The 17725-nt window shown below is 40.4% G+C and overlaps 1 protein-coding gene across 15 annotated transcripts in view; it reads right to left on the minus strand.

Moving 5' to 3' along the window:
• PDE4DIP (phosphodiesterase 4D interacting protein) overlaps positions 1–17725 on the minus strand; it is a 220405-nt gene that overhangs the window by 73370 nt on the left and 129310 nt on the right. For 9 of the 15 annotated variants that reach the window (XM_047869416.1, XM_047869414.1, XM_047869412.1 and 6 more), the window contains exon 1: positions 6416–8011. The exons of the other annotated variants lie outside the window; for them this stretch is intronic. In XM_047869416.1, coding sequence (XP_047725372.1) covers positions 6416–7540 — 1125 coding nt within the window. In that variant the 5' untranslated portion in view covers positions 7541–8011. Of the gene's footprint in view, positions 1–6415; positions 8012–17725 lie in introns of those variants that run through there. 15 annotated transcript variants of the gene reach the window in all.

Below are 17725 nucleotides of genomic sequence, written 5' to 3' on the forward strand. Positions count from 1 at the left end.
TAGAGTTCAAAGGGAAGATTAAAAAAATAAAATGTTTATGATGACCAAATACTCACTTTATCCTATTTCCAATCAGGGAATTCAGTAAGCAAACCTATACCATCCATAAGAAAGGAAAGGTCTATTTCAACAGTCTTTCTTATAATATGCTTGTTCACATTACTGGAAAAAATGGACAGATTTTGAATATAGATTATCCATATCATATACATATCGATACTAAATTTCCTAAATTTGGTAATTGATATATTTTTTTAAACATTTAATTATTCATTTTTGAGAGAGAGACAGAGTACAAGTGGGGGAGGGGCAGAGAGAGAGAGAGAGAAGGAGACACAGAATCCGAAGCAGGCTCAAGGATCTGAGCTGTCAGCACAGAGCCTGACACGGGGCTTGAACTCACGAACCGTGAGATCATGACCTGAGCCGAAGTCAGACACTTAACCAACTGAGCCACCCAGGTGCCCCTAAATTTGGTAATTATACTGTAGTTATGTAAGAGATGTTCTTGCCTTTAGGAAACATGCATACTTAGTATAAAAACTCATAATATCTGCAAGTAATTCTCAGATGGTTCAGGAATAAAAAAATAATGTGTCTATACAGGCAGTGGGAATGAAACAGCAAATGTAGCAAAATATTAGCAAATGGTGAATCTGGATAAATGTTAACAATTGGTGAATCTGGGAGTTCTTTGTATTTCTCTTATGACTTCTCTATAAATTTGAAGTTATTTCAAAAAAGAGTAAAAATAAAATTAAAAATAAATTTGAAAATCCACCGTGGTCTGGGAAGGAGGTATGTTTAATAGGAATACCAATTCACCAAAAAGATTCAGGAGAAAAAAAACCCATATATTGTTTATATGATGTGATAATAAATCAGACCAAGATAAACTTATAGAACTGTATCTAATATTCATTATGAGCTAAAGGTACTAAAATAAAACTGTAGGAATTCATTGTGGCACTAAACCCATCTCCTCTCTCCCTGACCCTTCCCTTCCCACTCCCTACACACCCCCACTCCAATGAGAAAAAATATATACCCATTAGGAAGAGAAAAAGGCAACTGCTGTTCATTTTCCCTTTCCCTCACACTTTTAAACTTTGACTACCATTTTCTAGGCAGTGGGGTTAGAGCTTAATTTCAATCTGTTCCTGCCAGCAACTGACTGGAAGTATAAAGATTTCAGAAAAAAAAAAAAAAAAAAAAAAACCACACACACAAAAAAACACACACACAAAAAAAACCCCCAGTTTTTTATTTTTCCAATGCTATTTACCAATTTTTAAAAACATCAGTACCATAATATATAAAGCACTGTGGGAGTTGGGAATATAATAAAGGAACAAGGAAATACACAAAATCGCAGACAGTGACAGGCCTTATGCTTTAAAACAGAAAAGCATGGTAAAGCGGTGAAGTTGCTCAAAGTTGGTTGAGCAGTTACTTTACAGTGGTTAAGGGGAGATCTGCAGTATAAAAAGCCAGTCCTTGAAAGAGCTACAAAACAATCTAGGCAGCAGAAACAGCTAATGGAAACGACCTAGAGAGGCTAGAAGCCTGAGACAGAAAGGTCTATGTGGCTAGGGTAGCACTTTCACATAGAAATATGAGTGAGCCATGTATATAAGTTAAATTTTTGTAGTAAACTTTGTTGACTGCAGTAAAAAATAAACAGGTGAACTTAATTTCAATACAATATTTTATGAGCCCGTATATCTGATCAAAAGAAATTATCATAGTCATGTATTCAATATAAAAGCTATCAACAAGGTATTTTACTTCCTTTCATACCACGTCTCTGAAATCAGGGGTGTCCTTTACTCACAGCATATCTCAATTCAGAGCAGCCACATTTCAAGTGCTCAACAGCCACATAAGGCTAGTGGCTACGTAGCCAGCTAGCACAGGGCTAAAGTGTAATGAGCAGAGGACAGGAATACATGATGAAGAGGAAAGGAAAAGCAGAGGCCAGGTATAGAACTTCTACTGCAGGGTTAAGGAAGCTGGATTTCATTCTCATTGAAATGAGAATGGACTGCACTGTTTTTAACAGAAAAGTAATCCAATCGTATTTGTATTTTTAAAAGCTGCTTCTGTGGTGAATGGACTGGGGAGCACCAGTAGGGACAGGGAGACCAGATAGGAGGCTGTTTCTGTTGTGTAGGTGAAAGAGAATAGTGGCTTATAGTGGCAGTTAGAGAGGGGAAGAGAAATGGATGTATTTAGATGTGTTTTGAAAGGAGAGTCAACAGGACTGGAAGGAAGGGGAGGGACAAGGAGAATCGAAGGATAATGACTCCTAGAAAAATTGAGATATTTGTTGTTGTGGGAATAACAGGGAGCTTTGCCCTGAGGTGCTGTGAATTAGGTCACACCCTGGGAGAGGTAACTATGTGAACAGATATTCACAATTCTAACTGATAAATAAATAATTTTATCATTTATTTAATGGTAAAACATTCTCTACAAAACCTGGCTCCTCAGTTCCGCAGGGCAAAGAAACTATACAAACTAACCATGTGGTCTAATCCCATTTTACATGGAGACTTAGAGCAGGTAAGTAACGTCCGAAGTTACACAGGAAGTCAGGAAAAGGATCCAGTTAAACCAGATGCACTGGAGCTGGGAATGTATCTTCCATCTCTGTAAACCCATTGCCTACCATAATGTCTGCAATGTTGTAGGGACCAAAAGTTTGTGTTTAGTCAGAGAACAAGACTAGAAACAAACACAATCAACAACAGTCCTAATTTCCAGTCCAATGCTCTAATCCTTCCATGACTCTTTAGAAATAAGACTAGATAGATATTTAATAGAGACATTTCATCAGCAACTTTAAAGCCAAAGAATGCCATAGAATAGTACATAATGAGTCTGTGTCTCATCTGAACCCATCTTGGCATTAATAATTGTAGGAAATCCTTAATTCTGTAAATGTAATGCAGTGACCTGAAGATATTTGTTTCTTCCTTATTCATAACTTTTTTATTAAATAATCTCAGAAAGATTATTCAATCTTCATCTCAGTAAACTGTCTTTTCAGATAACAGTCTGTCAAAAGAGCACTTAGCAAAGTCCCCTGAGTTAACAAGCTCCTAATGAATTCTTGTGAAACATCAAATACATAAACCTATCATTCCTAAGATGATTTTATAAAGCCTGAAATCAGTAATGCTCGATTTGGCTGAATCATTGCTAATTTCCAGACCACTGGTTACTAAAATCATATCATAATAATAATGTAATTTTAAGTTACGCTGCTTTTGACTTATTTGGGACAAATGCTTTCCAGCATCAGAAAAGAGAATTGCTTCCAGGCCTGATGTTGCATAATGTATGACCTTTGGGCTAAAAAGGCAGTTATTTAGATCTTCTGGGTTAACAACATTTTTCTTGGCACTTGCTAGTCCTCACAATAGCAAGTCCTAGATCTTTAACTGCTGTGGTTTTCTATCCTATTGTTAATAAGAGGAGATACAAAAGAACCATCAACTAGCATAAAATTAAAGGCCTAATCTTTGACCAGCATCTAATGTTTATACCTTCCAAAGAGTCTGATCTAGGTTCTGTAGCCAAACAGTGAGAAGGATAAATTACCATAGTCACACAGGGGCAGACCCAGGCATTGCAAGACTTAAAGCAAAGATCTCCTGCTCTTTGAATTTAGATAGAAAAGGAAATTGCACATGAGCCAGAACTAAATTGAGGTTTACTAAGCGACCACACCCCTCCTATCACCGCTCTTCTAGTTCAGGGCCACACAATAAAGAAGGAAATTACCAGCTTCAATCTTTCTTTAGATATTTAAACAACCTTGGGTTTTTGGGCATAAATTCTGTGGAAAGCAAGTGAGTCAATTTGCATAATACCAGAAAATTAGTAAACCAGAGAGCTACACGGTTGCTATTTTTCTTTAATACGAGAAAGAAGAGAAAGAAAAAAAGCAATCGGAAGGAACTCTGATGAAATATTTCATAGTGCACAGAATGGGTTAAGTGGAGGATTAAACAAAGGAATCAAAATGACCTTACAGAACAATCTTTCTTTTTAGGATAGGAGTCTTTGTATTTGCAGTGGAATTTAAATAAATTTTTTTTTCTTTCAGGGTTTTTTCTTTCTACAAGCTAAGAACAGAGCTACCAAAAGTAACTTAAATTTACTTCTGTTCTTTTCACATTTGTTCAGAGAAACAGACAATGAGCGGTCTGCCTTTGTCCCACTAGCTCTGGTTCTGACATAAAGCACACCAGCCTTAAGGCTCCTTAAGGAGCTTAAAAGTCAACCAGACTTAAACAAAAGGTCAGGGGCCCTAAATCCACATTTTATTTACAAACATCCTGAGCCCAATTTAATCATTCTATTTGCACCCACATACTTAATTACGGGAGAAAATGGCACAACAATTAAATGCCATGATTCCTCAAGCTGAATGTTTTCTCTTTCCTCTTGTTTTGTTATTGTACAAACAGTAAAGAATCTAAGCCAGGTTGATAGCAGAAAGGTCACACACTACAGTTTTAAAGGTCTATTTTTTTCCCAATGTCCAAATTTAATGAAGTAAAGGTACAGTCTTGACCTAAAGGTACAGTCACCATAGTTTAAATGTGCTCATGAGAATGATCAATTTCAAAGCTCCACTTTAAGAAACGGAATGCAAAGCAGAGCACTAGGCATTCTAAACATTTTATACAAATGAAAACACATTTTAAAACTTTCTGATATTCATCCTTTTTCATAACACTTCATATATGATGTTTCTGACTACTGTACATAAATTTAAAAATATTTCTCCTATTTCTCTGCTAAGTTCTTACTGTGATGCAAATTTTATTTATAATAGAATTACTTTTCAAAAATTTTAAGTGACAAGCAACAATCTCATTTATTATCAAGCTCTAGATTTCTGGGATGATGCTGACTGGTAGCAGGCTTTCCAAAATGCCTTCTAGACTGTCCGCTTTTGTAATGGTATCACTAAATTTATTGGGGTAGAACGTGCCAGATGATTCACAAAGTTAACTGAAGTTAGCATCCATTGTTGCTGCAGAAACAAAGTAGCATCTGTCGGGTCCCTGAATATAACTAAACTTGAAAGGTAGGTATGAAATCAGTTGGGCAGAAATGAACAGCTCACATTAAGATCAATTACCATCTTCTGGTCACTAAGAAATTCATGAGTATAATGGATGATGGGGGTGTGCCTGAGGGGCTCATTCAGTTAAGCGCCCAACTCTTGATTTCCGCTCAGGTCAAGATCTCACAGTTCGTGAGTTCAAGCCCTGCCTGCATCAGGCTTTGCGCTGACTGTGTGGAGCCTGCTTGGGATGCTCTCTCTCCCCCCTCTCTGCCCCCTACCCTGCTCAGGCTCTCTCTCAAGATAAATAAACTTAAAAGAAAAATTTAAAGAGTATAATGGATGAAACTCCTATTACCCAATAACGGAGGAAACCTTTCTTAATGTCAAACATCCTCTTAATAGAGTTCAGCGGGCAAACAGGCTGTGAACAGTTTTCACCTTAATGGTTTTAGTGACAACACTTGAATTCCCAAGTTTCTTTTATGAACAAGTCATTATTAGTTTTCAAATGGCATACTTATTATAAATATTGCTCAGATAGTATAATACTTTGGTGGATTAACAGGTTTTCCCCAAACCTTTACCCTATGCTCTAATCAGTTTGAGATAAACCTTCGGGATGGAACACTTGATGCTCTAGGGAGAACTAGAGAACTCCCTTACGGAATATGAGAAAACATTGATCATTATAAATGAAAACATCTATACATCTAAAAATGAAAACAGGGGCGCCTGGGTGGTGCAGTCGGTTAAGCGTCCGACTTCAGCCAGGTCACGATCTCGCGGTCCGTGAGTTCGAGCCCCGCGTCGGGCTCTGGGCTGATGGCTCAGAGCCTGGAGCCTGTTTCCGATTCTGTGTCTCCCTCTCTCTCTGCCCCTCCCCCGTTCATGCTCTGTCTCTCTCTGTCCCAAAAAAATAAATAAACGTTGAAAAAAATAAATAAATAAATAAATAAATAAAAATGAAAACAAAGCAAAAAGAAGGGGGGGGACAGAAAAGGAGGTAAGAGGTTTAGTGCCAGATATAAGATTAAATGTCTTTTTATAGGGTAAAAGTCAATTAGGAAGCTCTTTTTGTCTTAAAAGGTCTGTGATTTTGATAATTAACAGGAAGGCCAATAGATAATATTACAAGGATTGTGAAAAGCAAATTCTTTGAGTGTGAACCACATACACTACAATGGGACACAAGCAAAGGTGCAGCAAAAGTGGGCTCAATGATTAGTTTTCTCAGGTGTAGAAGATTAACCTTCACCCAGGCAGAAATCATGTAAAGCCTGAGACCAGCTAACTATAATCAGAAAGGCGTTATGTAGCCATTTTGTATACCTGGACCCGAAGTGGTAAATAATCTTCACAGAGATCATCCCACAGCTCCTGCAAGTCTGAAATTTCCAAGGGATAAGTCACAGATGTCTTGTAAAGGGGTTTCAAAGACCTGTTAAGGAAACCGGAACTAACTCCATCTGTCATGATATGGCCAGGCCTGGCTCCAGGTGGGCTGGATTTCACTGGAATAGGAAGCTTGCTCCCTCGGGGACTCTGGATGGGCTTATAATCAAGACCTTTAATCATGCTAAGAGCTAGCTCCAGCTTGTGGTTACACATATGTTGTGGAGCCTGCTCTTCTGAACAACAGTCACACTTTGCAAGTTCTTTTGCACTTCTCTCCGTTTCCTCATCCTTTTGTTGTGGAGGACTAGCCTGCACACTTGCATCCAAAGATTCCACTGAGGATCCCGGTGTCCCTTCCTCCATGCTTTCTCCATCTGGGGGTACCTTTGTACTTGGTAAATCCGGTGGCCCCACTTCAGACAACGCTGGTTCTTCAGTGCAAATGCTGGTGGACCACCTGGTAGAAGGGCCACACGAGATACTTCTGGCCACCTTTCGAGGCACCTTACAAATGGCTTCATAGTCAGAATCAGCAACCCGCAAAGCTGCACAACCACGGCATCTCCTGGGTCGGTTTCCAGGACCTTCCGAAGCATGGCAGCTGTGGAGCTCCTGAATCTGATCCTCATTTTCTACCCAACACTCAAACCCTGAATAGGCAAAGTCTTCCTGGAGCAGTGCAGAGTATCTGACATCAGGTAAGCCGGAAATGTCAACCGTCCCATTCCCTGCCTTGGTTTCCGTGACAGAGTCGTCGTTATTCTTACGATACATGCTAGCAATGCAGAACTTGAGGCGGTCCTTCTCCAGCAGCAGCTTTTGCAAGCGCTCAATAGAAAGAGCTTCGATCCGGGCAATAACGGTGTCGAATCTATAGATCCGATCAAGCATGAAAGCACACTTGCTGCAAGCAAACTCGGCTTTGCCATCCCGGGACACATCCTTGCCCAGGACATGCGAAAGCAGAACCTGGAGGTTGAGCTTAGATGCCGTGTGGAAGATCCAGCGCCGCTGGTTTCCGCACAGCTCCCGGGCACAGATCCTGCAAACCTCCTTCATCTTCTCTCTCAGCAGTTGCCAAGGTTCCCGGAGGCGGCTGCAGCCTGTTCACTCACTGGCACTTGGTTGCGCGGCGTCTCCCTCTTCCGTGGCCTCCGGTGGGCATGGCACAGTCCGGTGGGGTCCCCACGCTGCAGGGGCGCACCTCTGCCACCCGCGCGCGGGCTCCGGGTACCAGGGTGGGCAGCCCCGCCCCGCCCCTCGGGAAGGGGGCGGGAGTAAAAAACGCCTTAAGGGGATGCTGAGTGACAGCAGCGCAGGCCGCGCTCGCAACCAGCCATGTCTCCTCCGGCTCTCTCTCCCGCCAGCCGCCGCGTCCCCAACGTCCTCCCTTTTAGCAGGCTGGGTTCGCCGTACAAGAGCAGCACCCTGCTGCTGACGCAAAGACTCGGAGATCGAGGATCAGATTTCAAGATGGCGCCAGCGGCTCGGCTCCCGCGGCCAGCGGCGGGTTCCTCTGGGAGCTGTAGTCCGACCGCCAGCTCCCGACTGTGCGCATGCGCGGTAGCGAGTGCGTTTCCCCTCGCCCCCAGTCGGGTCACAGCTCCTCGCGCTGAAACGGAGACCTAGTTCGCAGCGGGTACCCGTGGAGAGCAGGACCGGCGCTGGCCACTGCCAGGCTGCTTTCATCTGCTGAGGTTTCACCCGACGAGGGCACCAATCCTCTCATGGATCCTCCCCTCCTTGCCCCAGCGGGATGACCCGAAGATCTGCGTTGGGAGGAGAAAGTTGAATTCCCTCCCCCTCTCTCCACGGGTAGCGCCACGTACTCTGGATGGAGCAGCCCAGCAGCGCCACTAGGTACCGCTGCGCGCCGCCTCCCTCCCGCCTGCAGCCCCACCTCTCCCCTACCCAGGCTGGTGCCGGGATTAAAAGGCCCCTCGGGTTTGCAGCGGCGGGCGGGGAGACGGGGTTGACAAACCAGAGGTGGCAGTTAGGGCGGATTTTAGGAGGCTCAATTCAACCTCTACCTCGACTTTGGGAGTATCTAGAGAAGAGATCAAGTATTTCTCTTCCTTGCAGTGTTGGGGGCGGGCCGTGGGTTTAGCACTGCTGGACGATTTGACCTTTTTTAGAAAAGAAATCAAGAGAGGACACAAAGCAGTCATCCGAGAAACAGTCCAGCCCATACCACGTGAATGCAGCTGGTGAACCATGACTTTTAAGAATGGGCTTTTTCAAGAATGTAGACACCTGAGAATAGATTACCATCACCAAATTCTCTTTCAGGTTCAGGTGGACTGCAGTCCCTATTTGGGGGGTGGGGAGGGTACATAAACTTTAGAACGAAAAGACCTAGCTTCTTTGAGCAAGAGTACAGAGTGTCAGAGAGTACTGATCTCTGAAGAATTAGGGCTGAGAATTTCACTGACTTCAGTAGGTACCCCGTCTTATTCAACCATATACAGTTGTCACCCTACCCTTGGATACAGAACTTAGAATGTGCACAGTGGGGGGAAGCTGGAGCTCCCGAGTAGGAGGTATCAACTTCCATTTATAATAAAGAATTCCCTTGTTGGCTTAAGAGGCGTTGCAGACACCGGACAGGAAGAAAAACAGCCCCAGCGGATCACCTGGAGTCCCCCAACAGCAGGACATTTCCCAGTTACAAAAATACTGGCTTGGCCTTGTGAGAGGTTAAGGGCAGCAACAGTTTTAAGTATTTGTGAACCTCGTCTCTAGGACAGAGCCCATAACTCCTAATAAGAACTCTGAACAGGCCTCCAAACTTCTTATGGAGAATTAAAGGAGATGATTTAGAAGTGTTTTAACAGTACTTCGCTCATTAAATAATAGCTTATACTATTATTTCAATATGATAATAATGGAAATATTTTAAAATAATTTTAAAACTTTATGGGGCTTTGCACACGTAAGATTTTATTGTTCTCTTAATCACCAAAACAAAATCTTAGTACCTCCATCTTAAGGACAGTCCTTTGATCTGTGAGTTTGGAGGAGCTATAGAACTTTGCATATGTTATTTCACTTAAAATATGCATGTTCTGGCCCTAAAAACCAAGAATGTAAAATAGACTTCCAAGGAAAACTCAATTACAGCTACATTTTTGCCTGCCTCTGGGTATATGAGCTTCAAAGTCAAAAGAAAGTAAACAACAATCTTTGGGATCTGTAGTGATCTATAGAGAGGCAAGGAGTTTCTAGACTTCCCTAACAGCCTGCCTGCCAGGACTATACCCTGTTGTACTCTGTCTTAAGTATAGTTCTAAAGAGCTGAAAGAATGCAAAGGTCCATAAAAGTACAAATTAAGACATAAGTCAAGTCCTCATCTTCGATTGTCGACGCCAGCCACATTTTCCTACTGAGGAAAATACTCATGAAACAAAGTAATTGGGGCGCCTGCTCAGTCAGTCAAAGTGGCCAGCTTTGGCTCAGCTCATGATCTCAGTACCTGAGTTCAAACCTCATATGGGGCTCTCTGCTGTCAGCGCAGAGCCCGCTTTGGATCCTCTGTCTCCCTCTCTCTCTCTGTCTCTAAACATTCAAAAAGAAACAAAGTAAGTAATGAAACAAAGTGCTTTTCAGGAGTAAATTAAATAATACTTTGTATTATTTTCTATTACTTAGTAAGATTTTGCATCTGATTGATAGTCTCTAAACTTTAATGACAATATATAAGTAGTGTGGTGTAGAAGTACAAACCAGTATAAATGGAGAAAAGGCAATTTATCATTGAATAGACGTTTGCTATCTGTAAGTAAAGATCAACATACAGAGAGCTATACATATCTAAGCTTCCAACAACAGATAGGAATAAATCCACTCAACAATCAGAAAATTCGAAGATAGCACTCTATTCATGCTTAGAAAAAATATTTAAAAACCATTATTTTGAAGTGGATAGCAAACTATATAATACTAGAACTGGTCCTAATGTGAGCATTTGGTATTATATAATTTCACCCCCACTAAAAGATCACTGGTGTATAGATAACAAAACCTGTACATAAAAATTAAGAAATAAAACTTAGAGGAATGCCTGGGTGGCTCAGTCGGTTAGGCGTCCGACTTCAGCTCAGGTTATGATCTCACAGTTCATGGGTTTGAGTCCCACTTCGGGCTCTGTGCTGACAGCTCAGAGCCTGGAGCCTGCTTTGGATTCTGTGTCTCCCTCTCTCTCTACCCCTCCCTTGCTCGCACTCAGTCTCTCTCTCTCTTTCTCTCTCTCTCTCTCTCTCTCTCTTAAAAATAAACATTAAAAAAAAAAGAAAAGAAAAAACTTAGAAAAAAATGTGATAATAAATTCAGCACTTCATGGTCCTTATAAATATCATCTTGGTCAAAATTTTGTATTTAGTTGGGGTGCCTGGGTGGCTCAGTCGGTTGGGCGTCCGACTTTGGCTCAGGACATGATCTTGCAGTCTGTGAGTTCAAGCCCCGCATTGGTCTCTGTGCTGACAGCTCACAGCCTGAAGCCTGCTTTGGATTCTGTCTCCCTTGCTCTCTGCCCCTCCCCCACTCATGCTCTGTCTCTCTCTCTCTCTCTCTCTCTCTCTCTCTCTCTCTGTCAAAAATAAATAAACATTTAAAAAAATTAAAAAAAAACTTTGTATTTAGTTAACACTGGCGTCCTATGAGAAGGGAAGTAAAATTGGCGGTTGGATACTAACATTTACTTTTTTCATATATATCATTGTCATTTGAATTGTTGGAAATAAATGTGTATTCATGTATAATTTTTAATTTTTTTTAATTGGAAAATATTCTAAACAAAGACTTGTGCGTATTTAACACACTAACATCAGAGTCTAACTAGTAAAAACTTGAATCTAAAATGAGAATTTTTGTAATATATATAATAACTACATGTATTATATATGTGGACAACTTATATAAAGATTCAAAGAGGATAAACAAGTTATTAAATGGTGATTATGTCTGGAGGGTGGAATTATGGATACTTATTTTCTTCTTCCCTCATTTGTATTCTATAATTTTCTATATTCAGCATGAATTGTTTTTGTGATAAGACAAAAATTGTTACTAAGAAATAGGTAAGGTAAGCATATTTGATATATTTGTACAATACTAATCAGCAGTAAAAAAAAAAAAAATTCTGATACCCACAACATGAATGAATCTCAAAAGCATATTAAGTGAAACAAGCCATATACAAGTCAGTACATTCTGTGTGGTTCCATTTATTTTAAGCCTAACAACAAGCAAAATTGAAACCATAGTGATAGAAGTGCAGAAAGTGGTTATGAGGGATGAGACAGGGTAAGAATTGACTGCAGAGGGGCACAAAGGAATTTTCTGGGGTGATGAAAATATTCTCTATCTTGTTTTGGGTGATGTGTACATGATGTGTACAATTCTCAGTTGTACAATTACAACTCTGAGATCTATAGATTTTATATATATGTTAGAATAGTTCATTAAAAAGTAAAAAAGAGGAACTAAATATAAAATATGTATTACCCATAAACTTCTAATCTGAGAGATTTCTTTGGTAGGAAGTAACCTCCATTTTATCATAAGAATAGCTTTCAAAATTGGTTAAATAAAATACAGTCTAGAAAAAAATTCTATAAAAAGCCCAACTGCAAATTCAAAACTTTATAGTGTCTATCATATGAACTTTTAAAATATTATTTTATATGCATATGCACACCACACATATGATTGAAGCATACTGTTAAGGTGAGACTTAGAGCTTCTGAGGTGATTTAGAATAGGATAATTACTTCTAAAACTTATCAAAGTTATGTAATAAAAATTTGAGAACAGGTTTCATATGATAAGCTGTTATGAATTAAGTTAATTTTATATATCAGCAGTTTGCCCTCAAAATACATTGATAAATGCATTCACAGCCCTTACCACCTATATGTCCTAGTGAAGTCATTAGTCGCTGGCCCTTAATTTCCTACTCTACAAAGTAAACATGTTGAATTTAAACAGTAGTTTGCAGCCTTTGGCTTCACACCCTGGAGGGTGTGATAAAACAGATTGCTGGGACCTACTTCCTAGAGTTTCTGATTCAGTTTGCCTGGGGTGGGGCCCAAGTATTTGCATTCCTAACAAATTTTGGTCGTGCTGATGCTGCGTCTGGGAATCACACTTTGAAAACCACTGAATTAGAACTATCCTAAACTGTATTCAGAAAAATCTCAATCCGAAGATCAGAAGTTCTGTAGATAAATGGAAAAACCTATCAATGAAGAACTACTTACAGACTGTTGGATTTAGGGAACTAACATTCTCATTTGAAACAAAATTCCTAAGTAGTAATATGGTAGAGATCTTTTGCACGATCTCTATTTTGATCTCTAGATTTTGGGGCCTGGGAAGTATCTCTTGGAACCATTGCCACTTTTGTAACTCCTATGTTGGAGTGCTTCTGAGACCTAATTCTGGGCTGGTAAGGTATTTCCAAGAGAATCAGGGAGGTGGAAAATCCCCATGTCCCAAACAGTTGTGTTAGGTTTCATTACTCTAATTATGACATTGGAAATAGCTGTTCTAATTACTAAAAACTATGCCGAAAAAAAAGTGATTCTGGCAGAGAGGCTAAAGCAGATGAGGAAATGCAAGAATATCAAAGTAAAGCCAGTTAGGATTTATGGTAACACAAGCATGTACATGGTTCCCCTGTGATGGTTGGAAATCTTTAAGAAGCCACAAGCAATCATGCTCTGCACTAATTAAAAAAATACAGCATTTTGGGGGTGCCTGGGTGGCTCAGTCGGTTAAGCGGTTCAAGTCATTATCTCAGGGTTCGTGGGTTTGAGCCCCACGTCAGGCTCTGTGTTGACAGCTTGGAGCCTGGAGCCTGCTTCAGATTCTGTGTCTCCCTCTCTCTGCCCCTCCCCTGCTCGTGTTCTCTCAAGAATAAACAAACGTTAAAAAAAAAAAAAAAAAAAAAAACCCACAGCATTTTGGAACACTTGTTTCAAAACCAGGAGACTTCCAGTTCAACTACAAATTGCAGTAATACCGTCATCGGCAGAATCCATCTTGAAATAGTAAACAGAGTCTTTCAAGTTATTAAATACCTATAGCTGTTTAAGTGAATTTGAAAGTATATATTAAGTCAATCAACCAATGAGCAAGAATTTGTGCAAACTCAGTATGTCTTTTCTCTGTCTTCAGTGAACTCTCAGTTTAGTTGAAGGGGAGAAAATGTGCATGCTAAAATTAGTACAGTTGGTTGGTAAATGAAATGGTACTGACAAACTCATCGTGAATGCAGAAAAAGTTGAGATTGGTGTGTGCTGGTATAGTTGAAGGGGACAAGAATGGCACTTGAGATGGGTCTTACATAGGACTCCAGAAAAAGAAAAGAGCATCATCAATAGTCTTAGAAGTGGGTTAGATACAGTGCTAGCCCATAGGGAGATGTTGGAGATTTCAAGGGCATCTGAATGGCCTGGTTCATCCTACTTTATACAACTTATCCTCTATAATTGCTCATTTAAAGAACACGTATGAAGAGCCAACTGTAAGCGAGACACTAGGCTGTGGTGCTATGTAAGTCTTGGCAACTAGAATTTTTTTTTAAAGGTTTTTTTTGAGAAAGAGCACGAGCAGGGGAGGGACAGAGAGAGAGGGGGACAGAGAATCCGAAGCAGACTCTGTGCTGAGAGCAGCGAGCCTGATGTGAGGCTTAAACTCACAAACCATGAGATCATGACCTGAGCTGAAGTTAGGACACTCAACCGACTCAGCCACCCAGGTTCCCCTTGGCAACTAGAATTTAATGTTTGGCAAACACAAAAGAATTTAGACTTAATGTTATAGACTTGAGCAGAGAATGGCATGGTGAAAACTTCATTGTAGGAAGATTAGCCAGGCAACAGGATGGATTGGAATTTCAGGGAATTTCAGATTTTGGGATGGTTACAGGAAGACCTGCTAAAAAGCCATTGCAATTATTCATATGTGGGGTAATATAAAGTCTGGTGTAGAAATGGAAAGAAAGGGGCGCCCGGGGGGGTTCAGTTGGTTAAGCATCCAACTCTTGATTTCAGCTCAGGTCATGGTCTCATGATTGGTGAGACTGAGCCCCACATTGGCCTCTGTGCTGACACAAGCCTGCTTGAGATTCTCTTTCTCTCACCCTCTGCCCACCCATTTGTGCGCGCGCGCTCTCTCTCTCTCTCTCAAATAACTACACTTAAAAGAAAAAAGAAATGGAAAAAAGTGGTAAATAAGAATTATTATTTTTTTAATAAGAATTATTTTAAAGGACTGAACAGCGGGACTTGATGTAGAGAGGATGAAGGAAAAGAAACAATATAGGAGATAAGGGTTTTTGTGTCAAAGACTGGTAGAAAACATGGTCTAAATGAATAGAAATGTGAGAGTTGAGTTCATCTGTAAAAAGGTAATGAAAAATCTGATTAGGAACATGCTGAGTTTAGGTGACTGAGAAAACTAAGTGAAAAATAACTAAGTGGGGCTCTTCTGCAATCAAAGCACAGGTGAGCTGGGGACAGGGTTTTAAGAATGAGAGCAATGGTTAACATTGTCAAAAGCTAGAGAGAGATCAGCAGGAGGGATAAGGTCAGCCATATCATTTCCTGTAACTGAGTGGACTTGTAAACTTCTGAGTTGTTACCTTTGGCTCCTCAAAATCCTTCCCTATCGAGCTAAACACTAAATTGGGATCCTTTTTCTGAACATCTCTAGCATATTCAGAAATGTTGCTTTGCGTTTTCACTACATTTTCTATTTCAGGTTCTTGAAACCTAAAACTTTTGAACTATGTCACATAGGCTTAGAAGCTTATGCCCCTCTAATCATCCTCCATACAGTTTCCAGGACATTCATGGTAAAGATCCATCATTGTCCATTACTTATAGGATGAAGTCCTAAACGCTCAGCTTGGCATTTCAATATGTCTACAGAAAGATTCTAATCTACTTTTCAGCTACATCTCATACTCCTTTCCTAATAATATGGTGACAGGATATAAATTGTGTTGTTGCCTGTATGCCCTGCCTCCCTCATCTAATCTGAAGGTCAGGCCCTTACCATTTAATTAACTCAGGAATTTTTGCAGAGCAAAGAGCAGAGGCTGAAGTCAAATGCATTTCCTGACTTTAATAAAATTGTAAAACAACTGAGAAGATTAAGTCAGGTGTCCCAGTGGGGAAGAGAAGAAAAAGAAATGTCTTTGAGGGCAACAGAAAAGGACGGGGTCAGATTTCACCCAGATCAGGAGACTGGGGATCAGAGAGTAACAGCGATCCACCTCCATTCCATATTAGTGCCTCCAGGGAAGCAGCAGGACCTGGGGGGGAGAAGGCAATGGGTGACTTAGAGAGGCTAGACTCTAGGTCAAGGGGTTCTGGCTCCATAAAAGCCTCTAATATAACAAGCTGTTAGAGCTGGCAGAACCATGCTTGCTGGGGCAGGGGTACTTCAGTGGTGGACCAATGGGAAGAGTAATCCCTTGATGCTTTGGCACCTGATAAATCCTGGGAACCTTCACCTTAACATAAATGAGAGAGTGGAGAGGAATATGTACCAAACGGATGAAACTGAATTAGCCTGATTAGGACTGGGACTCAGGGTAACATTAAATTGATTTAAAGAAAGTAAAGAAATGTGATAAATCCTGCATGACCGAATTTGTGAGCTAAGAGTCACATCTACTTTGTACCTTCTGTAGGTGTTCATTGGTGCTCAGTCCTAGACCTTTTCACCTCCCTATTTTAATTCTCTTTCAATATCATCTTATCCTTTTCCATCTTTAAACCAGTAACTTTCCATTTGTATCTTATCCCAAAATTTTCCTCTGAGTTCAACTCTGAAGTAGCCAGCTACATATTTGTATCTGCAAATGATGTGTCAGAGACACCCCAAAATTACCATCATCCCCTTACCTATAATGGCCCCACCCATTCCTCCTAATTCTCTATTAGGGGTCAACAAACTATGAACTGTGGGCTAAATTCATCCCCTACCTGTTTTTGTAAATAAAATTTTATTGGAACAGCCATGCCAATTCATTTATGTATTGTGTATGGCTATTTTTGTGCTACAGTGGCAGAAACCTTATGGCCTGCAAGGTCTAAATTATTTACTATCTGGCCTTTTACAGAAAAAGTTGGTTAGTCCCTGCTCTTTGTTTTCTTGAAAGTACTTACTGTAATTTACAATTAGCTATTTGTTTGGTTACTTGGTAATTTATCTCCCTTAATTGAGATGCAAGCTCCTTACGGGGAAAGGCTCTGCCTTTCTTTTTTCTTTTTTAATTTAATTTAAGCTTATTTATTTATTTTGAGAGAGAGAGAGACAGAGAAAGAGGGGAGGGGCATAGTGAGAGGAAGAGAGAGAATCCCAAGCAGACTCCATGCTGTCAGTGCAGAGCCCAATGCAGGGCTCAAATCCATGCAAGATCATGACCTGAGCTGAAATCAAGAGTTGGAAACTTAACCTACTGAGCCACCCAGGCACCCCTCTGCCTTTCTCCTTCTAAATATTTAAAAAATATTTATGATTGAAATATAGTTGACATGCAACGTTGTATTAGTTCCAGGTGTACAAAATGGTGATTCGACAATTCTATACATTATTCAGTGCTCACAATAAGTATAGTCACCATCTGTCACCATACAACATTATTACAATATTATTGACTGTCTTCCCTATGCCATACTTTTCATCTCTGTGGCTCACTTATTTTATAACTAGAAGTTTGTATTTCTTAATCCCCTTCACCTGTTTTGCCATCCCCTCACCTCTCTCACTTAGGCAACTACCAAATGTTCTTTGTATTTGAGTCTGTTTTTTTGCTTTATTTTCTAGATTCCACATATATGTGAAATCATATGGTACTTGCCTTTCTCTGTCTGACTCATTTCTTTTTTTTTTCTAATGTTTATTTATTTTTGAGAGACAGACAGAGCATGAGTGGGGGAGGGGCAGAGAGAGAGAGGGAGACACAGAATCTGAAGCTGGCTCTCCAATGTGGGGCCTGAACTCATGAGCCATGAGATCATGACCTGAGCCCGAGTTGGATGCCCAACCAACTGAGCCACCCCAGCGGCCCTGTCTAACTCATTTCAAGTAGCATAAAACCCTCTAGGTTCATTCATGTTGTTGCATGGCAAGATTTCATTATTTTTTATGGCTAGATAATATTCCACTGTATTTATATACCATATCTTCTTTATCCATTCATCTATTGATGGACACATGGGTTGCTTCCA

The sequence above is a fragment of the Prionailurus viverrinus genome, chromosome C1 (assembly GCF_022837055.1).
Source record: "Prionailurus viverrinus isolate Anna chromosome C1, UM_Priviv_1.0, whole genome shotgun sequence".
NCBI classification, from domain to species: domain Eukaryota; kingdom Metazoa; phylum Chordata; class Mammalia; order Carnivora; family Felidae; genus Prionailurus; species Prionailurus viverrinus.